Source organism: Microcaecilia unicolor, chromosome 12 (assembly GCF_901765095.1).
Source record: "Microcaecilia unicolor chromosome 12, aMicUni1.1, whole genome shotgun sequence".
NCBI lineage: Eukaryota > Metazoa > Chordata > Amphibia > Gymnophiona > Siphonopidae > Microcaecilia > Microcaecilia unicolor.
The window spans coordinates 33,172,881-33,192,648 of NC_044042.1; the positions used below are offsets into that span (position 1 = coordinate 33,172,881).

Genomic DNA, 19,768 nt, shown 5'->3' on the forward strand with positions numbered 1-19,768 from the left:
TGCTGTTGGTTAAGTGGACTGCCTTCTGCAGAAAAGTGAATGGCTGCTGGTGTTCCAGTGGGCCTAGTGGCCAAAATCAGGAGCTAGCAGTAATGCGTGCCATTATACCACACTTCGCTGTCCTCCATGATGAAAAGCAGAACAAGCTGTGGTATCAGCATCGTACAAGGTGGTGTCCTGTCCATCATCCAGGCTCTCCTACCTAAGACAACAGGTTCAACAGCACCATAGAACAGCTCAAAGCAGTACTAGAGGCCTTCAGCTCCCAACAACAAAGGCCTGTTTCATGGCCATCCACCCTATCAATGAAAGGAACCAGCAGGAGTGGGGGGGTAGGAATACTAGAAAAGATGGTTTAAAAAAAAAATACAGCCATATCACTCTGCAATAAATTTTTTTTATTGGATGGAATATTCTGTACAATTAGTGCATAGAAAATATAGATTTAAAAAGGCACTGAACTGGTAGAGTACAATGAAAAGGAACTGTTTTTGTTTACTTGTTTTAATGCTATTAAATCCTGACTAGTAACAGGTGTGTCTGGCCATGTGTAAACTTATCTGTGCTATACACACCATTGACCTGTGCCTGGAAATGAGGCTGGGGAAGCTGTCCTTGTACACTGAACCTACAAAGCAAAGGTTCCCAAACCTGTCCTGAGGCAACCCCAGCCAATCAGGTTTTCAGGACATTCTACAATGAACATGCATGAGATTGATTTGCATACACTGCCCCCTTGGTATATAAATCTACTTTATGAATATTCATTGTGGACGTCCTGAAAACCTGATTGGCTGGGGTTGCCCCAGGACAGGTTTAGGAATCACTGCAACGTGTTCTGCAGGCACAGATGTGTGCAGACTACCATAACATGCCTGTGAACCTATTGGAAGTCTTAATCCATTAAATTAAACATTTCTTAGGGATGAGATGAGATGACAACTGCTACCCTGCTGTAAAACATGGCAGGATGAATATGGTATTAAAGGAAAGAAGGCTGCAGGTTTCTTAGCAGACTGAATAACAAACCAATCAGGATAAAACAGCAGGGCCCTAACCTTTAACAGTACCTTCCATGAAGCAGCAGCAAAACATTTTGTGTTAATACATTTTAATTTAATATTTTTAAAATTTCTTTAAAAGTTATAGCATTATCATTTAGCTTTAAACAGTAAGGGAAATGCCCATGGTTCTGGTGACAAGCCACTTATTGAGCGTCATTCAGCTGTCTGGCAACAGTCAGTATCTGCTTAGCTCCCTTGCTCAGCAACAGATTAGCTAGATTTATTCCCAAGGCCTCGGCTGCCCCCAGTGCACAATGAGGAATAGTCTTAGCTGTGATCCCAACATGCTGTGTGTCATCGTTCGGGCCATCCCCATCCTGAAAAAGAAAACGTATAAGAGATTTTCCAGTTCCCTCATTCAAGATCCACACACTTAAGGATTCTCCAATTTTTTATAATGAAACTGAAGATGGTAAGATGTAATACACACGTTATGTGCCAACGCCTACTTAACACAGGAAAAAAGGCTCACTGCAAAACGTGGAAAGTATTTTGCCATAATTTGCCTGTTGGCATGTGCTGATCACACACTATGTTTTAATTTTGGGGGGAAGGGTTGCATCATGGGCAGAGAATGGGCATGGAAGTGTTAGTGCGTGCTAATGAACATGCGCTCGCTGGGTAACTATAACGCCGATTTCCTTAGCGTCCCTCCGGACCAGCCCAGGACTGGACTGATGGGTTATGCATTCTTTCCAGCAGGTGGAGACTGAGAACTTCTGACTCTAGCGAGCCAATAAGAGCCCTGGTCATGTGATCCTAGATTCAGTATTCTCAGTCTCCAGCAGGTGGAAGCAGGTGAGCCTTTAGTCTCTCTCTATTTTCTTAAATTTCTTTAGATTTAAAAAAAAAAAAAAAAAAAAAAGGACAATTGGCTCCTGCTAAAAGGGAAGCACTAAGCGCATCCTACATAAAAAGCAGTAAGTGCTCCCGTGTTAATATTTTTGTAGATCTTGCTCGCTAATGGAAAAAATCAGTGTGGGATTTACAAAAAGAAAAAAAAGTCTTAGGCTAGGGATGGGCTAGAAATGGGTTTAGTGCACAGGAAAGTCCCACAATAAAATGCACTAAGCCTATTTTCTAGTACATCTTAGTAAAAAGGCCCCAACCTCTAATCCTAAAACACATTTATATGATTCCCTTATAAAGTGTGTTGGCTTTCTCAAGGACCTTCCTCACTGAGTATGCATGTGCTGCTTAGCATTTACCTGCTGTGAGAAAAGGACATTAGTCTGCATAGTCTCCTGCAGGCTATCTGATCCATCCAGGCTATAGACAGCTCCAGTCAGGTACAGCTGCAAACAAATGAAAACAAGAAATGCTACAGGTTCTGGAACCATGCAATAAAAAGTATTTAACTCTTGTGCAGAAATCAAATGCTGCAGGGGTAACAAGTACAGCGTGCCGTAATTAATTCTCAGGTGAAAGTCAATAGCATAGTAGTGGGTAGGATGCAGTACACAGGTGTCATCTCATTACCTGGGATTCCTTCAGCATAGTGCTCACTGCCACAGGTACACTGCAGCCTCCTTCCTGTAACAAGGGAAACATGAGTTAGATCAATTGTATTTGCTTTATGGTGTGGTGGCGGGAAAAGCCAGGGCTGTCACGTACCAGGTGCCGCAGGAATGCTCTTTCAGCAATGCAGCGCAGAACAGTCTCGGAGTCATGCAGCGCAGAGACCATGTTTAGGATGTCTTGGTCTTTGGCTCTCACCTCCACAGCCAGGGCTCCCTAGAGAAGAGGAAAGAGAATTGTGGATAATGAAAAGACAGGGGTCAACTGGGACATTCCAATTCCAAGTAAGAGCTTGCTGCATGAAAACCAAAGGAAAAGGTTAAAGAAGGATTGCTATAGGGTCAGGCCCAAGTGACTATCCTGAAGAATGCATGGAGAGACAACATTCTCAAATACTAAGAAAATGGATAGAAAGATACAGAAACATTGCTAAGTTGCTATATGTTACATCTTATGAGTTTCAGCAGGGAAGTAAGTACTCTGTGGTACAATGTAGGTATTGAGGTGAGCGTGAGTAATAAGCTTGAGATCGGGTTCATTAATGTCATGTAATGAGCTAAGATTAACCACAAATGATTATCTCAAGACCAAAGGTAACTTAATGGCCAGTTGGGCAAAAACCACATTGATGGTATAAAAACTCCTCACATCAGTGCAGTATACTATTCAATTCATATTCAATGCAGTCCGTTTCAATACCAATCACATTTAGTTCATAATATATACTTAGCTTAAGTCCATCATAATGCTCCACTTTGAGTTTGCCACAGTGATTCCAATTTTATTCAAAAAGCAATACTAACTTCAATCCCTCAACAGGCCCCCTTTCATCAAAGCTGAAGACAGCATTATGAAACAGTCTCCCATGCCCTTCTTGAGTCAAAACAGTGCCCAGAACAACACGCTTTTAAACTCGTACACGATCTCAATCGGCCAACAGAGCCCACTAATGTCACTCAGTTTCAGCTCACTGATTATAAATTCTCCAAAGAGATTGAAGTTTTGATGGACCAATTTAAACTTCAATTAATTGGTTGTAAATTCTCCACAGTGATTGGTCTATCAAAATGTCAGTCCTAAAAATTGTTCCGGTATATATGGCAGTCTCTGAGGCAGCAGCATAGTAAGTTAAATGACCCTGCAACCCTGGCCATTGTTGGAGACAAACCAGATACATATCAGCTAAGTGTTTGAATTTAACAAGAAATCTATAACAAATAAAAGAATTTTGGGGAGACAGGAAGTTTTTTTTCAGCCAATTATTGATGAGCAGTAGATTAAAAATTGTCTAAGGCTTTTTCTGCCCATTTTATTAGCATATATTTATGAGGTCCCTTTACTGAGGTGCGCTAATGGATTTAACCCCCCTTTTACATGGGCTATGTTGGCATTACCACACGGCTTTGAAAGGGGATGGGGTTAGTGTGTACTAAATAAGAAGGCCATTATATTCCTATGGATGTCTAATCATTTAGCACACCTTAGTAAAAGGACCAATATATATATAAATATATATATATATTTTTTTTACCTCCCAGTTCTCTCTAACACAGGGCTACATTTACTAAAGTCTGATCGGAAAATGGGCTTGTGAGCTGACGAAGAAGGGTAAACTTCGAAAGCTAATCAAGAAATGTATTAAGTTATGTCCAATAAAAAAAGGTCAAAACAAAAAAAACAGCACCACGGGCCTTTAAAAATGGAACACAGTTCTTTAATGAATGAGCCTTGACAAAAAGACCCGACACGGGCCGTGTTTCGGTGACTAGCACCTGCATCAGGGGTCACAGTGATGACGTGGAAAACTTGGGGAATAACTCGAATATATTCCTCTACAATATATTATTCCTTACCCCACGTCTCAAATAGTAAAAGCTACAAAGCACCAAGGCACTTTCACCCATTTGGATATTGCCCCTTTCATTTCTGAAATAGAGATCCCATCAGATAAACAGTGCTGCAATTCCAAAACCTTCTCACTTGAATGTATTGCTTATCTGTAGTATAATCAGGACACATTACAACGTACCTGCCCTACAGCATACATACAGTCCTCTGGATTCAGAATCTAGGTAAAAGCAGAAAAGGGACATGTGTATAAGATTTCTTCCCTCAGAACAAGCCTAGAGCATGACAGCTGCTTCTCACCATCCATGGAGCAGCAGCACCACCACAGACCTTCATCCCTCTCACCTGCCCAATGCGGCTTTCCCAACCCATCCTAAGCAGGCCAGCTGCAGCAAGAATAATGGCACTGAAGTCTTCTCTCTCATCCAGCTTTTTTAGACGTGTGTTTAAATTTCCCCTCTAACTGAAGGTTAAGGATTATCAAGAGAAGTATTAGGAAAGAACTGTACAAGATGTACAAGCTACCATCAATAGCCTGACACTGTTGGGAAACTGGGGGGTACAAAAGAGATAATAAATAAATAAACAAGAAAAGGATACAATGTTTCTGAAGTCTAGGTGTGGAAACTTCCTTCTTAGCTGAGCTGCTCGCCTGAGGGAGCTGGTCCCTACCACACTGCAGGGAAAAGCAACCAGTCAGAATGAAAACCACGTGATCAAGATGTGTACCACCCCCCCCCCCCCCCACCACACGCATCTGTATCACCTCTGAGAGTGGAAGGAGCTCCCATTCAAAATCCTCACCCTGTACCTTCTCTCAGTTAGGAGCTTACCTCCCTCTTATCTCCACTTAGGTTTGGCCTCTCCATCTCAGCTCCCCTAGACTTCTGGCTTGGGCTTCTCCTTTTCAAACCTCTATTCTCTATTTCCTCTCCCTCTATCCACCATACTTCTCAGGGTGGGATATAGGCAGAGCCATCCTGGATCTGAACAATGGTTCATCAAGCCCAGAATCCTATCTCCAGTAGTTTCCATTCTGAATCAACTGGAAGTTCATAGCAGATCCTAACAGGAAAGTCTACTCCAGAAGTAGGAGAGGGGGAGACACCCAAGTCTATTTGGCTGATAACTGTTAATGGACTTGTCCACTGTACCTCCTGTACCTTCTCCCATTCACTCATCTGTACCTCCTCTCAGGGAAGTAGCTCTTGCTCGTTCATCTAATCCCCTTGTCCTGTCCCATTCACCTCCCCTAGGGAGACCCATTTGTTTGCTTTCCCTTATCTGCTCTCATAGAGGGGTCTCTCCTGCTCACCCTGCCACCTTCCTTACCTCATCTTGGAAACAAGACACTTCAATTTACACCTCTTACCTCCTCTCAGGAAGGGTGCTTAATGTTTTTCCAATGCTTTTGGGGTGAAACACAACAGCATCATGAGGGTTTTCCCGTCTAAAAAGAAATAAAGATCAACAAGGAAGTTGTAAGCAAAAGCTTATATTGGACTAGCTTCATACATTTGAAAAGAACTTTGGAGAGCTCTGCTTCCTTCATCAGGTCAGTACATCTGCAAATATTAGGCTGGATTCTTCTCTCCATGAATTCAAATATCAATACAAGTAAGGCTAAGGTTCAAGTTCACATCATGGCAGATCACATCATGTACACACACAAGTTTAAAAAAAAAACAATAATACAATAAAAAACTTTAAAAATATAACATAAAACATAATTCACACTACAAATGATCTTATTCTACATCAGGGCTTCCCAAATCTATCCTGGTGATCCAGAATTCAGGCAGTAAGAATATCCACATGAATATGCATAAGAAATATTTGCAAGTACTGGAGAATGTATGCAAATGTATCCAATCTATACACATTGTGGATATCTTGATTGAGAGGGTCACCAAGAAAGCTTTGGAATGTACTGTCATAGGCCAAACCCAAGCAGACTGTCTTCACCTGACACTTTCAGGTCTATAATATTCACTAATTCTAAAACCTGGATCCAGAACAATATGACCTTAAGATGGAAGACCACAAGAGATGCTACAAGCTGCCTTCTAGAGCGCTGCATCTGTTACAATTTCTAGAAGATCATTTGTTCATTTGTGACCATCTCTGGGGAAAAGGTGACTAAAATCTCCAGAAACAAAAAATACCTTACCAAACACATAAGTACGTATAATAATTTCAACTTCAGCTTTATTTTTTATAACAAAACACTTTTTAAAAACAAAATATTCCAAATGATGAACTTACCTATACCTTTTCTAACTATATTCACTCTCACATCCTTGCCACACAACACATGATTCACAATAACCAATCACACTCAAATCCAACAATAAAAGAGTATCTCATTCTTTCTCCTGCTAATATGCTAAAACCTATAGAGGACATTATATACTGGTAGATTAAGTGCTTTATGCATTTTTGTATACACCATTACTTCAGGAAAAAAAAGAGTGAGATATTCTTTTATTGTTGATTTGCGTGAGAATCAGTATGCATTGTGTGGTAAGGATGTGAGAGTGAATATAGTTAGAGGAGGCATAGATAAATTCATCATTTAGAATACTTAAAAAAAGTGTTTTGTTATAAAATAAAGATGAACTTGAAATTATTATACATACATAGTAACATAGTAGATGATGGCAGAAAAAGACCTGCACGGTCCATCCAGTCTGCCCAACAAGACAAACTCATATGTGCTACTTTTTGTGTATATCTTACCTTGATTTGTAACTGTCATTTTCAGGGCACAGACCGTAAAAGTCTGGCCAGCACTACCCCCGCCTCCCAACCACCAGCCCCGCCACCCAATCTCGGCTAAGCTCCTGAGGATCCATTTCTTCTGAACAGGATTCCTTTATGTTTATCCCACGCATGTTTGAATTCCGTTACCGTTTTCCTCTCCACCACCTCCCGCGGGAGGGCATTCCAAGCATCCACCACTCTCTCTGTGAAAAAATACTTCCTGACATTTTTTTTTTTTTTAGTCTGCCCCCCTTCAATCTCATTTCATGCCCTCTAGTGATGCCACCTTCCCATCTCCGGAAAAGGTTCGTTTGCGGATTAATACCTTTCAAATATTTGAACGTCTGTATCATATCACCCCTGTTTCTCCTTTCCTCCGGGGTATACATGTTCTGGTCAGCAAGTCTCTCCTCATACGTCTTGTAACGCAAATCCCATACCATCCTCGTAGCTTTTCTTTGCACATAGGGGCTCATTTTCAAAGCACTTAGCCTTCCAAAGTTCCATAGGTTTCTATGGAACTTTGGAAGGCTAAGTGCTTTGAAAATATGTCTCATATTATACTTAGCTACGTGTTTGATGAGGTATTGATATATGTAACTACGTTGCAGTTGATTTAATCATTAAAATAACAGAAACAAAAATTTAGATTTTAATTAATTGTTAGAGCAGTTTGTAATATAACAGTCCAACCCCCATCCTTTTATGTGAAAAAAAAAGTTAGAAGAGTTACAGAAGTTCAAACATGCAACTTTTTCAGGCTGCTTATGGACCCATGACATGAAAAATTGGCCACTCTCAACATTTTGAATCCACTTTAGTAACCTTTTCTCAGACACAGTCACATGTGAATAGGTGTTAAGGCATTTTTTTACATGCTATGTATAACCAATTATGATTTTTCTACTAGGTTGCCGACCTGGAGCCTTTCCAAATTTGCTTCCTTTTCCTCATTGCTGGACATAAATCACCCGTAGAGATGAATTGAGTATAGAGAATTAAAGACGTATAAAAAAAAAAGAGTAACCGTAGCACAAAAGATTAAAAAAAAATTTTTGATTGAAGATATAGCACTGAACACTGTTTTTTTGGTTAATTGTGCTTTACAGGAGGTTGGGAGCAGTCGATTATTATAAATAGTCAGGTAATACAGGCTCACCAGTTTGGGTGGTAAAAACTGCCTGACCCCTTTATCAATCATCAGCACTTAGTGTGTGAGTTTCCACCATTTGTGAGTTGTGTATGATTTACGACAGAGGTGGAACACTGCCATTGATTTTTGACAGTATTTCTAGGATAAGCAGTATAAAATGTATTGTACTGGGCGTTCAAGCAGGACGTGTAGTAAAGACGCTCCCCCCAAAAAAACTCTTCTTTGGACGATTTTCTTAGTTAAACATGCCGAAAAGGAAGGGAAAGCTAAGGGGACCACCCCTCCCGAAGCAAATCCCTACCTTGCCTGGGCAGCAGTCACTGACTACATTTCTGGCATCAACTCCGACTCCGGACGCATCTGCTAGCGGGGCAGGGAAGAGCTCCACTCAGGAGAGCGAATTTTCGCTTAGTCCGTTAGGACCTGTGACCCCGACGCTCTCGCACGCACCCGGAAGAGCTGTACCGAATCCCAAGACTAGTGAGGCTTCGAAGGAGTGGCGTTCTCCGGAAGCGACAGCGGAGCCCGGAGAGGTCTTGGGGCTAGCTGAGGGAGTCCAGCGAACGCCAGAAATGCCAACAAGGGAGACTATCGGGGTATTGCTGAAACAACTACGCCAGAAGAAATGTCTGCCTGCGTATTGGCGATACAACCCCTAGTGAACCCCCAAGAGGTGTCGCTGGAATCGATTTGGACAGCATTGGAATCGCTTCACAAGGTCTGTACATCTTTTATAACGTTATCCTTGAATAATTCTTCTCAGATAAAATCTCTTAAAGGACAATTGGAGGGGGTAATAACAAAGCAGACTGACCTAGAGACGCAAATTGGGAAAATGTCTCAACAACAAGCTCATATTGTAGGAGATTGTGCCTCTATACAAAGAAAAATAGAGAATATGGAAAATTTATCAAGAAATCTAAACCTATGATTGCTAAACTTTCCGAAATCTCAATTTGTTGCCCCGAAGGATATGTTTGCTAAGTTTCTCAAAGAAATATATAATTATTCAGATCAAACACTCCCTCCTCTTCAAAAGACTTACTATTTGGAAATAGAGGAGTGTGGTAGCCATGTTAGTCCACTCTTAAGGTTATCAATAGAAACCAAACAAAATAAAACATGGAAAAGAAAATAAGATGATACCTTTTTTATTGGACATAACTTAATACATTTCTTGATTAGCTTTCGAAGGTCGCCCTTCTTCCTCAGATCAGAAATAAGCAAATGTGCTAGCTGACAGTTTTCACTTATATACACTGTCAGCTAGCACATTTGCTTATTTCCGATCTGAGGAAGAAGGGCGACCTTCGAAAGCTAATCAAGAAATGTATTAAGTTATGTCCAATAAAAAAGGTATCATCTTATTTTCTTTTCCATGTTTTATTTTGTTTGATTTCTATTGATAAACTATTTGGAAATGAAACCTTCTCCACCTCAAGTTACTTCTAAACAGGACATTCCTCCTGAAACGTTGGATTTGACAAACGTTTTGGAGCAGTCTGTAGACAATACAGAGACTAGAGCGACATTGATTGTATCTTTTGTCTTTTTGCAAGATAAGGAATCTTTACTGAGACTTTATTTTAAAAAAAATCTACCCTGAGTTTAAAGGAAGCAAGGTCTCTGTGTTCCCAGACATTGCTCGTTGTACTCAGCAAAGACGGAAAAAGTTCCTGGATATGAGGCAGGAATCCTTAAATGTTGGAGCAGTCTTCCAATTACGATTTCCTTGCAAGTGTATTTTGATATTCAAGGATAAAAAATATATATTCTTTGAACCTGAACAATTAAGGTCATTCCTTGATATGAGGAAAGACCAATGCTAATTCCATCTCTGGTTTATGGTTCTGTAATTAAGGAGTACCACTGGTTGTTTTTCCTCAAACTTTAAGTTAATAGTACCAAACTTCCATTGGTTTATCAATCTTGCATCCCATTTCCCTCTTTTTTTTTGTGGACTGTTGTAACCAGATTGTAGAGAAACTTTGTATGTATACTATATTCTTCAGTGCATTTGTGTTTATATCTGGTGTATCTTTTCAAAGATGTATTCTTTGTATTATCACTTAAAATAATAAATAAATAAATAAATAAAAATGTATTGTACTGTTTTGGGATTTTGTCAGTTACTTGTAACCTGGATTGGCCACTTGGAAACAGGATTCTGGGCTTGATAGACCTTCGGTCTGCCCCAGTATGGTAACACTTATGTATTTAAGTTATCACACAGTAGCATCTTTTAGTAAATGCAGCCCATAATTTGGTAGCTATGTTACAGATTCATAGCTTTGATTTCCCTTTGAAAGGTAGTATCTCTCTTTTGGGAAGTACAAACTCCATCTCAAATCACAAGTCAGGAACCTTGGAATACTGTTAGATTCAACACTTACTCTGATTCCCTAAATCTCCTTACATTGAGAAGGTAAATTTTATCCCAGTTGTGCATGAAATGATAACATCAAGACTGGATTACTGCAATGCACTCTACAACAGTCTGATTACAAAGGGCCTGCACCAGCTCCAATTGATTCAGAATGCTGCAGCAAGACTAATAGAAGGTTGCAAGTGACATGACCACATCACACCATTTTGCAAAAACTTCACTGGCTACCAATTCAATACAGGGCTAAATTTAAAACTATGTCTGGTCTTCAAGGCCCTTAAGGGAAATGGCCCTGAGTACCTGAAGAATAGGATGACCCTCTACACACCTCCAAGAACACTAAGGTCCTCTCAAGGACATCACTAACCATATCCTCTCCAAAAGACAATACACGATGTGATACCCACAAGCGAGCCTTCTCCTGAATAGCCCCCAAACTCTGGAATGCACTTCCTGAAAGGCTCCACTTAACACAAGACTATCTCTACTTCAGGAAGCAGGTGAAAGCTTGGCTCTTCAACCAGGCCTTTAATGAAAGAAGTAACTAACTTGTCTCTGTCACACACACAAGGAGTGACACAGGCTACACATACTAAAGCGGGACATGTTTATCCACTCCTACCCTAGCTGACATAATATTTAACCATCTCTCTGACCTATGTGAAACTTTCTTTAAATTAGTCACCTAGTCACCTTACTTTCTAACTCCTCTTACTCTCTTACCTATCTATATGTTCCATCTTTGCTTATACCCTACACTGTCAATTAAAATGTTCTATTATGTATTGTGTTGACATTGTAAGTAGCATAATATGCCATACTTTGTATTGTTATTTGAATATTTTTACTGCTATAATTGTCTATTGCTCATGTTTGATTTATTCTTATTGTACACCGTCTTGACTGAATTCCTTCAAAAAGTTGGTAAATAAATCCTAGTAAATAAAATAAATATCAAGACACAATAGACATAAACAAACATTTATGACAAAGGGTTCCTGCATCCTGGGTAAATATATGACACAGCTACCAGGGATTCCTTCGTCTGTACAACCTTTTCATACATTTGTTTTGAGGTTATTTCCTTGACATGAGACAAGAAATGAGCCAAACTTTAGTATCCAGAACACTTCATTCTAGAAGGAGAATACACTGCTAGCACGGGTGACCCTAGAGGTAGTTGGAGATTAGGACAAATCAATTTGTCTAAGCCTTCTCTACCCCCTCTTAACAGGATCCTCTACCCTCTGCCAGCAGGCCAGAGCATCATTCATTCTTAACTGCGTCTATGTCCTTGACCATTTTCACATTGAAATCTGAACATACAGAGGCAGTAGGCCCCAAATGTTCGCAGTTCATATTGAAGTCAGAAGTGGAGGCTGCAGATACAATTAAAAAGTATGCACTTCTCCTGCTAATGGGTGGAGGGATCATGCCCAAGGTGCAGGCCTGCACCGTGAGAAGAAAGGACTTCCCTGCAAGCTTGTGGCACAATAGTTTACTTGAATTTGCTGCAATGTGGGCCCAGGGTGAATGGCTCAATTTGCTTGTCCCACACCCAGGGGACAGCCTTGCTCATTAGGGAACTCACTTGCAGACAGCACCAATGGTAAAGCCAGGAGGAAGTGATGTGGGCAGGTCCTTTAAGGAGTGAACCACCAGATCAACTCTAAAAGACAGAAACAGAGGGAGGGGAGGAAAGAGGTCAGAGAGAAGATCTGGGAATCTTTCCCCAGGGTTACAACTGTGATGTTACTCAGGATTGATACTACAGTTTTCTTCTCCCCATCCACAAAGGGTTATACTGTGCCCTCATGCATCATGTGGTGATGTATATTGTAGAAAGTATAATGGATTATATGCAGCCGTTCTTACTCTCTCTTCTCCAGTGCATTCTCTAGCTCTTTAGTAAAGAGGCTCTTCTCTCCAATCTACCAACAAAAGAAAAAAAAATGTAGGGTTACACAGCTCTGAAGTAGAATGAGGACAAATAGGCTGCAGGACTGGAACACTCACTCACCTTGGACAGAGCAGTGTCAAGGATCTTGTCTCCAGTTGTTGACATAGCAACTATCAAGAGAAAAGATTTCAGACTGAAAGAGTAATTCACAAGGGCAAAGGGATGGCAGTTCTGTCTCTCTAAATAAATACTACAAAAATAAACTTGAGGTCACTTCAAAATATTGCTTATAAAAATGTTATAAAAAAAGAAAAAGGTTCTTCTATCAGATTGAAAGGCTGTCAAAATATAAACACAGAATGCTAAATATGGCCACAGTTATTATTGAACTTCAAAAGAAGCACTCTTAAATCCAGTATATATAGGTATCAATATAAATCATACATGTATTCAACCAAATAAAAAAAAAAAAAAAAGACTAGGCTCATTTTTAAAACAGAAAAGCATCCAAAAGGCGGCACAAAGCGGCAGAAGGATGATTTTTTTTTTAAACATCCAACCTCTATTTTCAAACCCCATACTCACACTCCTAGCCAAATTCAAACAAGAAATTGCAACAGGCAAAAACATCCTACTCCTACAATTCAACATGTCGAGCGCATTCGACATGGTAAACCATAATATATTAATAAGACTACTAGACAAGTTCGGGATCGGTGGAAACATACTCAGCTGGATCAAGGGTTTCCTAACCACAAGAACATATCAAGTAAAATCAAACTCAAACATATCATCACCATGGACGGCAGACTGTGGAGTACCACAGGGATCACCGCTATCACCGACCCTCTTCAACCTAATGATGACCCCACTAGCCAAGTCCTTATCCAACCAAGGCCTTAAAACCCTTTCATCTACGCAGACGATGTCATAATATACATCCCTTACAAAACTAAACTGACAGAAATCACCAACAAAATCAAGCTAAGCTTAAACATCATGGACTCATGGGCAAATGCATTTCAACTAACACTCAATAAAGAAAAAACACACTGTCTCATCCTCTCATCCCAACACAGCACGGACAATCCCACAAGTATCGACACCCCAGATTACACCCTCCCTATATCAGACAGCCTGAAAATCCTCAGCGTTATAATGGACCGTAACCTAACACTGGAGAGCCAAGTGAAATCCATTACAAAGAAAATGTTCCACTCAATGTGGAAACTTAAACGCGTGAAACAAACCTTAAAGAAACTTCAAAACGCTCAAAACACGGCAGCTAGGCTCATATTTGGAAAAACGCGATTTGAAAGTGCAAAACCCCTCTGCGAAAAATTACACTGGCTCCCAATCAAAGAACGGATTGCCTTCAAAATCTGCACCATGGTTCATAAAATAATCTACGATGAAGCCCCTGGATACATGACAGACCAAATTGACTTACCAACCAGAAACACATCCGAATTAACATGAACATATCTAAATCTACACTACCCAAGCTGTAAAGGACTTAAATACAAATCTACCTACGCATCCAGCTTTTCCTACATAAGCACACAATTGTGGAACGCGCTACCGAAAGCTTTGAAAACGACGTACGACCACCTACACTTCCAGAAAATACTAAAAACCACTCTGTTTAAAAAGGCATACCCCACCGATCCAACTTAAATGCCTGATCTCAGCTACACAAGAAAATTAAAGCACGTAATGAACACAACACAACTCTTCTGCTCTACGATGAACTTTATCTTACCACAAAATCACATTGTATTTGTTCACACTGGAGTCGGCAAACGCCTCTCCAGTACTATGTAAGCCACATTGAGCCTACAAATAGGTGGGAAAATGTGGGATACAAATGTAAAAATAACTAACTAAATAAATAAATTTTTAAGACACTTTTCTATGCAAGTACATCTGCAATGCATCCAAATTACAAGGGGGCATGTTGGGTGAGTGTTGGGGGCAGGATTTGGGCCTTCCCAAAATGTGGACATTTTTCTGCCATAATGGAACACAGTAAAAACATCCAGGACTAAAAGTTAAGACATTTTGGTCTAGACCTGTTTCAACCACGACTAAGTCATAAAAAGGTACCCTAAATGACCACTGGAAGGATTAAGACATGACCCCCCTCTTCCTCCTCTATTGGTCACCAACCCCTTCCCAACTCCAAAGATGTGAAAGAAACAGTACATACCAGCCTCTATGACAGCTTCAGATGTTATGACCAGTCCTATTAGAGCAGCAAGAAGGTCCCTGGAGCAGTGGCGTACCTAGGGTAGTTGACACCCGGGGCCAGTCATTTTTTAACACCCCCCTCCAAAATCCAGTACTAGGCATACCGAGAATGCAAAACACTCAGGATCTATAGAGCAATTCTACCATACCATAAGCAGTAATTTCTATGAGTCACACATGGAAAAAGAAATCTTAAACACTACAGTGAGCACTAGAACATCAATTCACCTATTGTAAAACGAAACCAGACAGATAGTACAGATCGTCAATCCTGCACAGTCAATGCCAACTGAAAGTCATGTCTTTTTCACAAACACAGATACACCCTAATCCACTATAGAACAAGTAATCATAAACTTTCTATTTAGGCAAAAATTAAACTGAACCCCCAAGATGCCAGACTCTGCATACAATGGAACACCACAGAAACAGAAAATGTCCCCTAGTACTGTGCAAAATATAAAGACAGCAGATGTAAATTTGGGAAAAAAAACTAACAAATACCAATCACCTCTTTACAAATTAACAAATAGAAATAAAACAAATATAGAAAATAAAATACCATTTTATTGGACATACATTTAGTTGTCAGAGGCCAAAACCTTCTTCCTCAGGTCAATACAGTATAGTGTGTTACAGTGTCCTAACCTGACCTGAGGAGGGGGGTTTTGTTCTCCGAAAGTTAGTCAAAATGTATTAAAATTAGTCCAATAAAAAGATTACCTTATTTACATGTTCTATTATAAACATTTATTAACACAGCTACAATACTACTTTATCCTAAAGCAAAAAAAACAAAAATATATATTTTATTTACAGTTTGTTGTCTCTGGTTTCTGCTTTCCTCATCTTCTTTTCACTGTCTTCCTTCCATCCAGCATCTGTCTTCGTTCTTTCTCTGCCATCCAGTGTCTGCCCTCTCTGCTGTCCCCTCCATCCAATGTCTGCCCTCTCTCCCTGCCCCTTCCATTCACTGTCTGTCCTCTCTCTCCCCCTTCCATTCACTTTCTGCCCTCCCTCTCACCCCATCCATCCAAGGTCTACCCTCCCTCACCCCCCATCCATTAAGGGTCTGCCCTCCCCTCTCCCCCCATCCATCCAGGGTCTGCCCTCCCTCTCCCCCTCCATCCATCCATCGTCTGTCCCCTCTCTCTCTCTCGCTGCCCCTTTTTTCAGTCCCCAGTTCCAGCCCTCTTATCCCACCTGCCCCTAGTTCTAGCCCCAGCCCACATCTCCCACTTGCTCCCCCTTTTCAGCCCCACTATCCCACCAGTCCGCAGTTGCAGCCCCAGCCCTTTTCTCTCACCAGTCCCGAGCTTCAGCCCCAGCCACTTCTCCCTGTCCCCTTTTCAGCCCCCAGTCCCCCCAGCTTCAGCCCCTGCCCCTTTTCAGCCCCCAGTTCCAGTACTAGCCCCCTTATCCCACCTACCCTCCTTTTCAGCCCCCAGTTCCAGCCCCCTTCATCCACATGCCTTGCATTAGGGGCCCCTTTTCAGCCCCAGACCCATTTTCCCACCAGCCCCAGGCATGGCTCCCATTTTCTCGCATGGCCCCTTCCCCACCCCCCTTCTCCCCACCCCAGTCCCCTTCTCCCCTCTTCTCCCATCTGAGACCCCCCTCCCCACATCCCCTTCTCCCATCTGAGACCCCCACCCCCCTTCTCCCCAGCCCAGTCCCCTTCTCCCCTCTTCTCCCATCTGAGACCCCCCTCCCCACGTCCCCTTCTCCCATCTGAGGCCCCCCTCTCCAGTCCCCTTCTCCCATCTGAAACCCTCCTCCCCAGTCCTCCTCGCCCATCTGTCCCCCCCCCCCCAACTCGACCCACCTACCACCTTCGACGACAGCCCTCGTCTCCTGCCTCCATCCGGGGCTTTAAAAAAAAAATCTGAAAAGCAGCATGGCAGGCAGCGCTTCGTGTCTGCCCTGCCTGCCTGCTTGTAAAAGAAAGCGGCAAATCTCCTCGTCGACATCGTGACGTCGCGTTGGGTATTCCCTCAGGGAAGACCCGACGCGACGTCGTGACGTCGACGAGGAGGTTTGTTCTGGCAGCGTTGATACAAAGGGTACATAAGAAAAGCATTACCATACTAGACAGCCTGAAGGTCCATCAAGCCCAGTATCCTGTTTCCAACAGTGGCCAATCCAGGTCAAAAGTATCTGGCAAGATCCCAGAACAGTAAAACAGATTTTCTTAATAATGGCTTATGGATTTTTCTTTTAGGAAGTTATCCACACCTTTTTTTAACCCTGCTAAGATAACTGCTTTTACCACATTCTCTGGCAACAAATTCCAAATTTAATTACACGTTGAGTAGCTTCATTGTGTGCCCCATAGTCCTAGTATTTTAGGAAAGAGTAACAAGCAATTCACATCTACCTGTTCCACTCCACTCAGTAGTTTATAAACCTCTCCCTTCAGCCATCTCTTCTCCAAGCTGAAGAGCCCTAGCCACTTTAGCCTTTCCTCAACCCTATAAGCAAATCTTCAGTCTTTTCCCCCCACCCGATTAACTTTCAATCCACCAATCCCCCCTCTTCCTCCTTACTTCCTCAAGAGTTTGACAATTAAACTCAATAATCAGGATCAACCCATAAAAATCTTATCAAAATTCATATTTGGGCATCATATGCTATTTTAAATATTGAACTTTGTTTTGTGTATATATACAAAATGAAGGTAATTTCCAAAATTCATTTAGGGGATCTTTTACTAGGGTGCACTAGCATTTTTAACTTGTGCTGTAAATCAGTTGGCGCTAAACACTGAGATATTCGTAGGAATATAATGGGCGTCTCGGAGTTTAGCACCAGCTGATTTGTAACGCAAACTAAAAACATTAGCGCCCCTTAGTAAAAGAAAAATGTCCACCCTTCCTGCAGGTAAAACTACATGCTGATGCATTTGTATGATTGTCAGCACACATTGATTTGCTTCCATTGCAATTGTTTTTTGCTGCCCCAGGCAAGCAACTAGTTTTGCCTAATGGTTAAGCCAGACTTGTTCCAGTTACATCCCGAGAGGAAGGGGAAAGTGGGAAGGTGGTCAACAATGCTTCTATGATGCTCCCTCCTGCTTTCAGGACCAGAACCTACAGGCCCTTATTTCACACTTACCAATTTCAAACTGAACTGCAGGGAATCGCTGACTCAGCATTTCCACCACACTATCCGTCTGAATCCGAGCAAGCTGTAGTAGAAAATTCCACAGTGGTGTTTTTAGGTCCCAAGATCCATGAGAGTGAGGACTTAGCAACACGGAGTACAGGCAGGGTAAAATGCCACACAGTCGAAAAGATTCACACGGATAAGTCAGAAACACTGTTATACACATTCGCACAAAAACACACACATGACACAAATGCTCATAACTTCATTAAGCTGTATCACACAAACTGTACTATTTTAATCATATCTGAAGAAATATATATAATTTCACCTGACTTTTTCGAGTCCCAACATGAATGACTCGGTCTTTATGAACAACTCCATCCTGCAAAGAATGATGCCACAATTAGCAGAAAATTGGGTCTGAAATCCCTCATTTATTTTCTGGTATCCTGAAATATTCACTGCTACCAGCAAGTCTTGTCTTCCTGCTAACACTGCCTTTCTTTTTCTAGCACCAACTTCCTCACAAATAAAAAGCAACTGTCCTCTTTCCTTCACCTGCATGCTCCCAACTGCTTGGTTCTCCATCCTGTCACGCTTCCAATAACTTTCTCCCCCAAGGACATAAGAATAAGCTGCTGCCAGGCTCACTGTGACAGACCATGTGCTAGCCAAACGACTGTTAGCTTCAGAAAAGTCCTTCCCTTTGCAAGGTGGGCACAGAGATAAGGAACTTCTGCACCCCAAAGCATATGTTGTGCAAAAAGATTACAGGGTGAATAGTGTAAGACTGGGTGTAACCACCTCTGAGCAACTAATTCTGCAAACAGGAAAATTCAGTACTAAACAGCCACCTCAGCAATCCTGCATCTAGAATTATTAGATGGTTTCATTTTTTTTTTCTTACAGCATAATGTAGTCCTGATTTTTAACCTATTCATGAATGGAGAGATGTACATGTACTCCTTGCTTGTTAGGGAAATAAAAAAAATAGTAGTCCACAGCAGTATGGGTGAAAATCACAACTGAATCAACCAATCCAGAAAACTAGAACCACAGACTACTCTCACAAATACCTGAAAGAAATTGAGGGGGTAGTTAAAGCAGCAAAAACACAAGCGTTGGAAATGGAATCAAAGGCAAATTCATTACCTATAATCTGACCTGAAGTGATGGCTGTGGGAGGAGGAGGGACGGAAGAGAAATACTGTTCTTGTTTAATGGTTGGTTGCCGACTCTAAACTAGAATAAAAATGTGTGCTCCCGATTTACTACTGGATTTGGATTTAAAATTAAATTCTCACCTTTCCAAATCATAGCTCAAAGTGGGTTATAATCAGAAATAGTTTGTAGTAGGTGCCTACCCAAGAAGATTTGCAACCTAAGTTTTTACCAAAAGCTTGAGGGTTGTCAAATGTCGAAAGTCAGTACAAACGATTTAAACTCCCCTATCCCAGCTCACAGCCTATTGATTGTTCATATCACACTAGAGGGATTAGGGATAAAGAAAGAAATTAGGGTCTGGGATAAAGCTAGGGAGAAATTATTTCAAGCTGGGCACGTTTTCCCATTGCCTCCTTCCGTAGGATAATAAGCAACTTCAGAGACACAAGTCATAGACATCTGACTTCCCATCTCTTCCCTTCCCCCCTCACTTCCCAAATCTTACCTTCAAACTCATCATGCCTGATATCGCCCCCCACCAGCCCTGCCAATCTCCTTCTCCAGCGCCCCACCCCCCTCTGACGCAACTTCTCTCGGCCAGGTTCCGCCCTGCC

The 19,768-nt window shown here is 41.5% G+C and overlaps 1 protein-coding gene across 4 annotated transcripts; it reads right to left on the reverse strand.

The window, feature by feature from the left end:
• Positions 1–377: 377 nt before the first annotated feature.
• HMBS (hydroxymethylbilane synthase) lies at positions 378–19,741 on the reverse strand. 4 transcript variants are annotated; one of them, XM_030221205.1, is made up of 14 exons: positions 19,660–19,741; positions 18,319–18,372; positions 17,997–18,069; positions 12,753–12,802; positions 12,608–12,663; positions 12,324–12,401; positions 5,803–5,880; positions 5,031–5,106; positions 4,776–4,889; positions 4,612–4,650; positions 2,679–2,798; positions 2,544–2,597; positions 2,273–2,359; positions 378–1,381 (listed from the first exon to the last, which is right to left on the reverse strand). In XM_030221205.1, the coding sequence occupies exons 1-14, from the start codon at positions 19,672–19,674 to the stop codon at positions 1,208–1,210; spliced, it is 1,068 nt and encodes a 355-aa protein (XP_030077065.1). In that variant the 5' UTR covers positions 19,675–19,741; the 3' UTR covers positions 378–1,207. The 4 variants fall into 4 exon arrangements, with proteins under 4 accessions (XP_030077065.1, XP_030077067.1, XP_030077066.1 ...); XM_030221207.1 differs by lacking the exon at positions 19,660–19,741 and adding an exon at positions 19,295–19,571; XM_030221206.1 differs by lacking the exon at positions 19,660–19,741 and adding an exon at positions 19,143–19,231.
• Positions 19,742–19,768: the final 27 nt, after the last annotated feature.